The following is a 12,634-nucleotide window of genomic DNA, read 5'->3' on the forward strand; positions in this document are numbered from 1 at the left end:
ACTATGTAAATAAGATTATATTAAAGAAATAATTCATGGGGGGTTTGAAGTTATTGTGATTTTACCAAGGATTGGCCCTTTATGCTTACAGTTAAATAATAGCTAATACGAAAATGACCAAAGTCATTGTTAACCTATGAAACTAAAATTTTTAAAATGAATTTAAAAAAAAATCTCCAAATAACATAAGACGTTGCACAGCATGTTGAAATAGTGCTTTAATTAACAAATATTAAAGTACATGAACACATTGTTTATCAAATCTCAATCTAGATTCCATGCTGTTTTGAAAGTATACTCTGGCTTAGCAACATATAAACATTGACATTACTATTATTATAACACCAGCTTACCTAAAATTAAGTTTGATTATTTGACAAAGATCAATATTTGCATGTGTATTTACTGATTAAATCTATAGTTTGATATAGGACATACAACGTATAGAAAATTAAACAAAATCACTTTAATCATTGATTATTAAGAACTAGGTGTCACCACCTTTTACGTTTCTTAATGATGACAATTTTCCAATAATCTTTTCTTGCAGAAAGTCGCATAATTTGTTGAGAAGAAAAATATATCTATACACCTGACATGTATTGTTCTTAAAAAAGAATGTAAGTTTTACAATAAAAAATGATTCATTGGATTAACAAGGATTTGTATCGTAAGAGTTATCTTACGATATTGGATTAACCAGAGGCATATATGATACCATTGGCAGGGCAATATGCAGTTCTTTATCGCCCTATAATTTCCACGAATTCAATAATTAAAATTGAAGCGTTCCATACAGAGAATTACATTTAACTTCCTCTTTTCTTGAACTCCTTTCTCAAGTCTTACACATGAAACCTAGAAGTAGTTTCTTATTAACTATCATATAACCGTAGGGTACCAGTTTCGGGGTACATAACACGTTTTTTAATAACCATTATCAGATTTACTCAAGACCTAAAGCGTGGAAGTCAAACACATAATACATTTGAGAGTAGCAACAAAAGCTAAAAACGACCTAAACAGCACAGTCAAAACCGTCTCAATTGTTATCAAATAAATTCAGTCAAGATGAAAAGACTGGAAGCAAAATACATAAAACATTTAGAAACATCAAAACCAAAAACGGAGCAAATAACGTCCTGCAACGTAAAGAAAAACATACCAATAAAACCAACGTTCTAAGTACAACATTGACTGGAGGAGAAAACATTGCCTGGGGGAGAAAACATTGCCTGGGGGAGAAAACATTGCCTGGGGGAGAAAACATTGCCTGGGGGAGAAAACATTGCCTGGAGGAGAAAACATTGCCTGGGGGAGAAAACATTGCCTGGGGGAGAATCAATCCTTGAGTTATACTAGAGACATATAATATTATATGTCTCTGGTTATACCATCCCATTATTATGAACAATTTATTAATTTAATCACGCAAGAATAATGGATGGAGTAAAGGGAATTGAAAAAAAAAACCGTACAATACAATGAAGGCGGTTGTATAAAAACAAGCAATGATAACTTTTGCTCAGATTTTACAACTTGGGTTAACATAGGGCCATATCCCTATCAACAAAAAGGGCGGTTGTTACTTCCGGAGGTCAAAACCTTTTACTATTACAACGAAGATTCTTATTCTAAATTTTACAGTCTCAGAAGGTTAGAGTGAAGTCAATTTAAAATCGTCACGTGCAATTATGGCTGAATTATAAAACTGACTTTAAAGTATTTTGATCATTATGAAGAAAATAAAAGCTTAGTTTTTGCTCTTTTGAACTGAATATCTGATATGCCCAATTTATGGAATCAGAACGGCAATTAAAAATACTATGAAAGTCTGTAACACTATTTGCATCGCTGATAATATTAAAAAGTTTAAAAGTTCATGTTAAGTACAAGCTTAAGCTTAAGTAGATAATTAGTTTACTAAATGTCAATATTTAATATTCTATAAATTTTTCTATCTCTAAATTTTGAATACAAATTTGATTTTTCCCATATTGGAATTTACCTATTAACCAAGAAATGACCTTAATTAATGTCTTGACAATATATATATCTAGCCAAATCAAGACAGAATATACTATATCACTACACGGTGTGGGGTTTGTTCATTGTTGAAGGCCGTACGGTGACCTGGTATAGTTGCTTTCATTTACGTCATTTGTTCTCTGGTGAATAGTCGTCTCATTGAATCATACCACATCTTCTTATTCTATGCATGTGAACTTCAATTCGACAAAAACGAATGAGTGTTTTTTTACTCAAATAAACCGCTTTATTTTACATACAGATTAGAATTTGCGTTTTTTATATATAGAGAAATAACTATTGCATGATAGAGGAGGGTGTGGATGGGGATTTACAAAATAGAGAATAATGGGCAAAAAATATAAAAAATAGAGAAAAATTGGCAAAAAAATAAAGAATAGAGAATAATGAGGTGCTAAAATATAAAGAATAGAGGATAGTTGTCGAAAAGTGTAAAGAATAGAGAAAAATGGCATAAAAAAATTAAAGAATACAGAAATGAAGGACCCTCCATCCAGATCTCATAGAGGTGGGATTTCAGAAAATATATTACAAGTTCTAAATCTTAACCTTGACCAGGAAGTTGTTAATCTACTTGACAAATTATCCTTACAAAGCTCATTCTGTGTGAAAAATTTGTTTACAAAATGATGACAGAAGTGATAACAGAAATAAGAATATTCAAAGATGTATTGAAACATTGATAAATTATGAAAAGTATCAAGAATAAATTAAAAGGTAAAACTAATAATTGAGGAACACGAAAATAACTATTGGCACTAACTAAAACTAAAAGCCATGGATAATCTCTGAAAACGAGGATAAGAACTGACCCATGCAAGAAATTTATAATTCGAATGACCGTAATTCAGCCAAAAGCAGGTAAACTTGAATAAAGCTAACCTTTAGTCTATAATTAATCATTACATTATTTATAACCTTATTCATCAGCACAATAACTAAAAGTGCGGATTAAAATTGAAATAGTGAAAAAACATGTTTAAAGGACATTCTGCACCCATGCAAAGGTCGGAAGTATTCCCAAAATGTCATCAGGAACAAAAATGTGTACATCTTATGTACCTACATTATTAACTATTATCATACAGTTAATCACCAAATATCAGCTCATTAGAATAGTTACACGGAAGGCTAATAAAAAAAAAGACAACTTGCATTTCATTGAAATTTGTTCAAATAAAATGAAATTCATTTACAATCACCATTATTTATTACAAAACTATATAACTTGTAAAAATGAACTAAATGTAGACTATATGGGATAGCAGAAAAAAATAACCTTTTTTCCAAATTCTTGTATTTTACCCATCTAAAAATGTTATGTTTGTCGCAGTTAGATTCATCCAATACAATGCAAGGAATCATAATTCTTATATAGATGTGACTTTCGTTTTAATAAATAAATCTTAGGCTATTTGTTTAAATAACTTTAAGTATTGAGGCAGGATTAAGGTAACAGACAATCGCTGATCGCTGAAACACAATTAATTCTGTAAGACTTATTTTTGATTACTCCTGGGACTATTATACTAGTATAATATTCCCAGATTACTCAAATAAATATAACAACATAATTTATCTTCACGGTAAATGAAGCCAGGCTTAGAATCATGTAAAGTTGGATACATCAATTTCGGTACCAGTTTTCCATTAGTTACTAAATAAATTATATTTTTCCTACATACAATTAATACCCGTGTAGTAATCACTTGTTTTGAAATTATAGTTTGCGTTGAAATGAAGTTTTTGACACCTTGTAAACAAAATAAATATATGTGACATTTCAAGACCTCCTTTATTTCTTAAGTTTGACATTTTCCAATGATTAACAATTTTATTATTCGTGTAATCCATTAATTTTAAAATGAAAACATCTTAAAGATTAGTATATTGTTTATTTTTCCTCATTATGATCATGCCGAGTTCGCATTGAAAGTTTTTTTCCCTATAATTGTTAAGGCAATATTTTCTGAAAAAAAAACAACATGAACCTTATAAAGGAAACGACATCTTGACAAAGTTCTTGTCAGTCCAGATTGTCATCAGGATTGTTATGAATAGACTTTTTCTCAAGATCTGTCTACATGACTTTTCATAAGATGACTGATTCATAAAGACTAAGAGAAGAGTCTTGTCTTAAATCAGGAGAACATTTGCCTACAAACAGGTCAAACGAAGTGTCTCTATAGGAATCGGTATGGGGTTTGCTCATTGTTGAAGGTCTGTATATGTCTCTAGAATAAGTACAAATTCATAGTCACAACACCATTTTTATCATGAAAAGTTTCCAGAACTAGACATTAAAACATTTTCTCGGAATCAACACAAAAAGATAGGCATTCTAAACCGTAGTTCGATGAGAATTTTTACAACTTAGTTTTAAATATGTATGACATTGACATGATTTTTGAAATAGACACGAAGAATTGTGTCAACAAACCAGTCAGAAGACGTGATATAGGTGGAACGTCACAAAATTGGTCCGAAAGAGTCATGAAGTGTTATAGAATATTCAATTCCGAGGTAAGTATAGACGATATTTGTCTGTAAGACCAGTCAGATTTCTTTCTAATAAGTTGACATGAAGACACGTTTCGATAAGAGATAAGACTGATTAAGAGTTACACTTTCAATAAACGTTAGAAAAAGTAAAACAACTAAAATACCGAACTTCAAGGAAAATTCAAAACGGAAAGTCCCTTTTCAATTGGCAAAATCAAAAACTCAAACACATCAAACGAATAGACACCACATGTCTTTTTTTATGATAGTTTATAAAAATGACAAGAAAAATTGTTTTTGATACGATACGGAATAGATTTGCTCTAGAACCAATACCGAGGACCAATAAAAATCATAAGTCGTTGAAAGAGGGAACATCGTGGCTAAAAAAGTTGAAATACAAGCAACAGTCAATAAAAACAACAGAGAAAACTGAAGATTGTGACTCGGAATCACAATCCCTACAAAAAATAAGAGTGAACTCTGGTGCCCTAGAATGGTAAGCCGAGTTCCTGCTCTTCTAGCGACACACGTCCTGTTGCTCATAGCAAAAAAAATCATATCAAGTAGCATTCGGTGATATCGGAACCGAGATCGGAACATATATCCCTAGTCAACGGTCACCCAAATTTTCAAAACGGTCAACCATAGCATGATGCTAAATGAAGAGGTGAATATACTTGTTCCAATGACAATAGCCAAAAAAGGAATAGTTACAAACTTTTCTGTATACGTGTATATACAGTCACGTAGGACAACCCAACAGACATATTTCAAGGATTCGATAAGATGTACGTCTATAAATATATTCAGAATATATTCGCCTCGAGGGTGCAGTTACATTAAATCATACGATTTCCGTTGCTACTGGTGGAAATGAGAAATTAATTTTAATTCTCCATAGATACCAATCCATTGAAAATTTTCTTTGTAAAAATTAATGTGTGCAATTCGATTTAAATGACAATGTATTTTAAATTCTTATAATCATGACTTGGGGAAATATAAAATTTTCATGTATTTTGTCTTTTCAGTAAAAGTCTTTTGTACCGACATTATAGATTTATGTTTTAATAGGTAACAGACAAGAATATGGGGTTTTATAGGCCAATAAGACAGTGTTGTGGTCTTCATTGATTTCATTAAACATTTTAATCTGTATCCTTTGTTATTTGATAAAAAAAAAAAGAAGTATATCGAGAAGTACTAAGCAAATAAAAATGGTTAAAACATCTCCTCTAAAGATGGACCAGTCCAAATTCCGGAACAATGAATATTATCTTTGTTTATATCTCCGAGTTTTCTCTTCAAGGGAAATTGATAGCCGATCTTCGGAACATTACGAAGGCTAGGGCTATAGTTATAGCTCTTGATAGCCGATCTTCGGAACTTTGCAAAGGGCTATTTATAGATTGTTACAGGGTTTACACACGCGTTTATTGTTGAAGACCATATGGTATCCTATAGATATATGTTTGGTTTATATCTTATTGTTAGGTCATTTTCTCATCGACGAATACTTATTAACTTCTTTTATTCATTACCTTACATGTTAAAAAACTATTCATTAATATTATCATTGTAATGTTTTTAGTTTATCAAAATGTCTTCAAATCCAACGTGATGTACATGCAACAGCAACAAAAGAACATTTCAAATGCCGCAGTACTTAAATATAAGTGCTCTGTTGTTTACACGCATATCAAAACATATGTTTATCTACAAATCTCAATATTCTCTTTCCACCAAACAAGTATAAAATAATATAATTAGAACGGGTTTTAATCCTACCTTTTTCTTTTTTGGTTCCCATCCACGTGGAACTGTTGTAGTTACTTTTACTTTTGATCTTGCTTTTATAAAATACGGAAAGTCTTCCATCTTAGAGTGATAGTATTTGTTATCCTATTGCTTGTTCATCATTTCATCCACCGATCACATCAGTTTTAAATGGTGTCCTCAATATGTATTGATATACTTTTCAAATTGTTTACTTTATACTAATATACTTATTGTTCAAATTTGACGGATCATTGCTATCATATTTAAATCGATGGTCAACGTTTTGTTTTTATGCAATTATTAGTTTTCCACTTTTATAATGATGATGTGCATATGAATGTTCTTTGATGTTAGTAAAATGTTTACACACTTTAAAATTTGCATCAGATTACGAATTATGTTAACATAACCTATAAATTACGAATTATGTTAACATAACCTATAATATTATATTACAGCGTTCGTGGTAAATACCGAGACACGAAACAGTAATATTGTGTTGATGTGACTGCTTTTTTATGCACTATTACGAGATGTCCTCTTACATATGTAATTTCTCGAACGTTTCTATCTCTTTTTTTTTTACATCTGATGGCAAATATTAATATTAAGACTTCACTAATACTTTGAATTATCTCTTATTACAAATAGAAAAACGAACTTCTGTTTGTTGAAGCGCGAAGTTCAATGTTGTTTTCAATCTGTTCTCTATTGTATTCCACGACTAGATCTGTATAAGGTGCTTATCACATGGCATACAGTTCAAAGACTTACGTCAGTTCAACAATATCTATGGTAGAGAATATATTCCAAAGACGTTTACAAGAAGAAAGATGCTAACAATCCGGTATTACTGCTAACACTGTTTATTTCCATATGTTTCATTCAGTTATTAGTCAAACCATTATATATAGAGCCTAAGAATAATAATTGTCATGTAGTAGTTTTCAAAAAAGAACAGTGTTTTAATCCAAATCTAAAGAATTAATGTCATAACATGAAATTGTCTATACAATACAGTGTACACAAGAACACTTGACTTTCCACCAATCCCTCAATTAGACAATTAATTCTGAAAGCAGATTACAGACAGAAGGATGACCCGAAAGCGGATTATGGCCTGGAAGATGTTCAACAAACAACGTATTTTATATATAAACCAAACGGTTAGACAATGAAGCAAGTAAAGGGTCCATAAAACAGTCAATATATTGTTTACCGTACACTTGACGTCCTGGGTACTCTATAAATAAACTAACTTCAATGATAAACATTTACCCAGTATTAGGAAACTGTTGTCTTGATTAAATATTTTAATCTGTTTGCAGAACTTTTTTTTCAAACAAACTGAGTGATGTCAACATGGTATCTCTTCTTCTGTGTGAAGATAAAATTCGTTGTATAATAAATTCTTTTCGGGTATTAGAAGTAGTCAAACTATCATTCATAAGACTAATCCTTTTTATAACTTTACTGCATGGTTATTTCAAAAAAGATTCGATTCCTGTTCATCAATAATACTATCGTGCCGTTTCTAATGATATAGTTTCGTTTGAATCCGGAAGAAATTATTCCGTTGCTAGCTTCTTTTGGCGTCTGTCATGTCTTCTTTTCAAACTGTATTTTTAATATCAAATCCGTTTGTAAAATCATCTATTGCACGTTACACAATAACAACTATTTAAGTGATTTATCAATTTTGTTTTGTCCTGACTATATTACTGTAAACAAATTACTTTGTCAACTCAGTATCTAGAGTCCCAATAAAATGTATATATCATTAATTAATATCTTTCGTGGGTGTATTCTCCAATGTGTTACAAATTCCAAAATTTAATCTCAAATATTACTCTATTCTTTTCTCCATAAAAATCAGTACATACTTGTTAGTCAAGTTATGTAATACGAGTTTCCAAAATGCTGCTGCTTTCTTTGTCTGCATAGTCCTTACGCAACTTTAAGTTCACGTACTATATCAAACGATAACAACATTAAATGTTTAAAAATAATTGATAAATGCCTCTGTCAGATATGGGAAGCAAAATGATCAAACAACTATTAACCAAAGCTTCACATGTGACTAGCATGACTAGGAATACTTTGTAAGAAACTGCAAGCTTCCGAATAATACTGGATCAACAAATAGGCGGAACGGACTTGATGGAATTACTTCTCCTTTTTAGCAATGTCAACATTTACAGCGACTCCATGTGTGCGTGTTTATAACAAATATGTATGACAACGAACAATAGGGGCATAGAAAAACCGTCAAGATTTTATTCCAACGATATAAACATTGAACAACGGTGTTTTGTGATGAGAGAAAGTATATAGAGTAATTTATACATTAAATTAAACAGTTTCTTCAAGGACCTTTAAATTTCAAATTTCCCCACATTTACATCCAATGAAATTTAATAAGTTATATACAAAACTTCCTAATTTCATTTCATGATACGATGATCATGATGTTTTCAACCGTTCTGATCACTACCAAAATCCTGATTTATTTATATCTTGTTACACAATAGACTTAATACAAAGATAACCTATTAGTTTAATTGATTTTTATTTGATTTTCATATGATTGCTAACGAGATAACTGTTTGTGGTGCAATTAAGTCCATTATTTTTCATGATGGTTTAGTCCTCTGTGTATTGGAAGAGCACCTGCTATCAATTATACACAATTTACTTTATAATTGGTGTCTATTTCATTTGACTATATGCAAACAAATGCAACCAAAAATATCATTCTGCAATATTATTAAATTTGAAAGCCTTATATACTTCTGCTTCACTAAATATATATGATTATTAAATGGAAATAATCCCCAAACCGAGGACAATTGGCATTTATATTTGTTAAAATATGAATATGAACGACTGAATATTGAGTTGTTGTATGGTTACCAATGAAACTGATCATACATCAAAAACTAAAGGACAACAGTGCGTTGATTGGTTATAGTAACAAAGCTATGACAGTGTGGAAATGAAAACATATACCTTCACCATCAAAAGGTATGCGAAATTTAAATTGACTAGATTTTCACTGTAGCCTAATATCTTAGGATGACCCACAAAAGTTATTAAAACTTATTTCCAGTGGGGTCCTTTTATGACGAGACTTCCAGTTTACACCAATGGTTGACACATAGAAAATACAAACACAGATAAATGGTCAAAGCCCCAGTATAATTAATAAAAAAACAAATTCACTATTAAAGATGGATTTAAATTTATCCATCAAAAAACTTTTTCACTTGTACTTTAAAATTATATTTTTTAGAGCAACTTTTAATCATGTCTGGTAACGAATTCCAGTCTTTTATTCCATTATAAAAGAAAGTGGTGGATTCACACCCTTTAATTCCTGGCATATAAAAGTTTTTACTACTAGATCTTGTATTGAAAGATGTTTCATTTCTAACAAAATTAGTATGTAAATAATTTGGGCATGTATTGTTAAAGATGTTGAAAACATGATTGAGTCTTAGTTGTTTGACTCTATTACTAATATTTAAAAAGCCTAATTTCTTAAATTCAATATATGTCACACTCTTTCTGGGATGTAATTGCAGAATAAATCTCAAAATCTTATTTTGTGCCACTTGAAGTTTATTCTTCATTTGTTTTGATATACCTTCATACCAGCATGCACATACATAGTCAATATGACACTGAATCAGAGAAGAGCACAATGTTTTCCTAGATTGAAAATTTAGACACTCTTTGTTTCTATATAAAAATTTAAGCCTTTGATTGACCTTTTTCACTATAGAGTTGACAATAAAATCACCAGTTAGAAACTGATCAATTATTATTCCCAAATATTCTACAAAAGTTTTGGATTCAATATTAATACCATTACAGGAGATAGCAAAATCAACCGGTATTAAGGACCGAAGTTTTCGACCAGGACCAAAAATTGACAATATATTGTCAGTTAACCAATCATGACATGATTCCAGCATTCTGGATAATTTATGCGAGATGACCCCAGGGTCTATATGGGAAAATAAAATTGCAGTATCATCTGCATATATCAAAACTTCACAATCTGAGTCGATGCTAGTTTGAACATCATTGACATAGATCAAAAACAAAAGTGGACATATACATTAAGGTGTTATATGTACAATATTCGTACAGTGTAAGGAAATATTAAATATATTTGACGAGCTTTAGAAATAGAGAGAAAAGCGAGGCTCGTCGAGCTTTTCTCCTGTTTCGTGGCGAGAACAAATGTTTTTTTTTATTTTCCTACACTGTACGAATATTGTTTTTATCCTGCATTTTAACATTGAGCTAAAACGTACAGTTTTTCCCCCTATCCAAACTGTTGTGGAATAAGTCGATATGACTTAAACGCGGACAGCAATGAAGACCTCAAATTGAACCGTTACGTAAACAATAATTTGAACATAACCGTTCTCTCTTAACAGAAGCAGGATACCAAGAGACTATAGTCTAGTACGATGCAGTCCGGTTAATCCGCCCACATAAGGCTTTGGATGTATGTATTTCTGCTTAATTATATACAAATTGTAGTAAATTTAATATAAATCGATTCACTGACAAGTCAATATTGAGTAGTTTATCTCATTTCCCCAAAAATATCTGAAATAAATTTTAAAATCGACAACACAAGTGGGTCTCCTGTGTTTTTATCGGAAATGTGTTTGTCCGGTAAATCCGCCCATGCGCAGTAAATATGCATGGAGGACCAGTTTATCACATATTTATAAAAGGAAAATGGTGATTTCTTAATAGACAACTTTTCTTTAAAAGTTGACATGCAGTGAGGATAAATACAGTTCCTATGAATAAAATAGCAGACAAAATATTCACGGGAGTGGGCAGGTTTAGCGGACGGGCGGAATTACCGGAGTAGTAGTGTCCGTTGAGAAGTTGCGTATTAATATAGCCCAACTCCGACTAGAAATAAGAGCTATGCTTGAGAGAGATGCATTCCTCATTTTCAAATTACTTCCTGGTTTTTATGTCTTCGAATTTCATGAAAACTTTATTCGTATTAATTCCTAGTAAAGGCAACTATTATATATTATATAACTGGGTGTGGGTGTCATGTGGGTTTTTATTCACAATTTGGTATAGGTAAATACATTATAAGTGATATCCGGGTACAAACAAGACCGGTTTATCAAAGACAGTTCTATGAAAGTGAAACAAGAACAGACACGATGCGGCCATGTTGTTTAATTTGTCATACTTTTGAAACATAGAATACAAATAATTTCTAGATGAGTCGACAGGATGTAAATTTCTAGAAACCAGAAATATGAAAAGACATGCTGCATTTGATAATCAAACGCAAATAAAGCGTAAAGTTTACAGATCCATAGAAACGAAAATATCATTAAAAAACGAGAAAGAAGAAGAAAAATAATAGAGAACAAAAAAAAACAAAACAATCACACGAAATAACATGAAATTTGAAAATATTTCGATTAAAAGAAAGGTTGATACAGACTAGAGAATGGAAACGGGGAAAGACTATCGATGCATACTAAATGCTCGTGTGTGGCTTCTAAGTTTTAATTAAACTCGTTTAAATATTGGTCAAAGATGGACAAACACTCATTCCAGATCTTTCTTGACTTCTTATCTCATGGATTAAAAAGATGAACATTGTTGATAACGCAAAGAACAAGACAATGAACGCCATCTAGGCATCAATAGTTCAACCTAAGGTCTTCAATGATGAAAAAGCGTCAATACCATCTGTCTAGTTCTAACTCGCACCTATCTATTAATAGTTGTAAGTGAGTTCATCAGGGGCTACTACAGATCTAACATAAAAAAAATTAAGTTTTGTGAGTTTTTTTAATCCTCTTCGCTAGCCAAGGGTTACGATCCAATCCTCTCATCTCCATCCTTGACGGATTAAGATAGCATTTTGGATCCACGAGCTAATGAATTCCATTGGTCACAGTTGTAACTGGTTGCATTCAATACACGAAAAAGCGCCTTAAGGGGATCACGTGTAAATGTAGAAAATGTAAAGAAACAGTTGCCACGTGCTGATTGCTCAACAAGTCTTTACCCCAAAGCATAGGACGATATTTAGTGACAATTTTAAAGTTTTTAATCAACTAATTAAAGTTTCTGTGTATGTTTCTCGCTCAAATGTCTGAATGCCAACGTATATTTTCGGTTCCTGCTTCACGAAATTTGTAAACACGAGACACAACCATTTTATCACATCCGCACTGAAGAGAGTTCAGGTGCTGCCATTGGTCAAGGATGATGAAGTCGGAATGGGCGTGACTTTTAT

General features: G+C 31.6%; 1 protein-coding gene across 4 annotated transcripts in view; it reads right to left on the minus strand.

Moving 5' to 3' along the window:
- Nucleotides 1-12,634, minus strand: part of LOC127705178 (uncharacterized) — a 61,746-nt gene that overhangs the window by 36,009 nt on the left and 13,103 nt on the right. The window contains exon 1 of one of the 4 annotated variants that reach the window (XM_052209430.1): nucleotides 6,343-8,620. The exons of the other annotated variants lie outside the window; for them this stretch is intronic. Coding sequence (XP_052065390.1) covers nucleotides 6,343-6,432 — 90 coding nt within the window. The 5' untranslated portion in view covers nucleotides 6,433-8,620. Of the gene's footprint in view, nucleotides 1-6,342; nucleotides 8,621-12,634 lie in introns of those variants that run through there. 4 annotated transcript variants of the gene reach the window in all.

The sequence above is a fragment of the Mytilus californianus genome, unplaced genomic scaffold, assembly GCF_021869535.1.
Source record: "Mytilus californianus isolate M0D057914Y unplaced genomic scaffold, xbMytCali1.0.p SCAF_6, whole genome shotgun sequence".
Classification (NCBI taxonomy): Eukaryota; Metazoa; Mollusca; class Bivalvia; order Mytilida; family Mytilidae; genus Mytilus; species Mytilus californianus.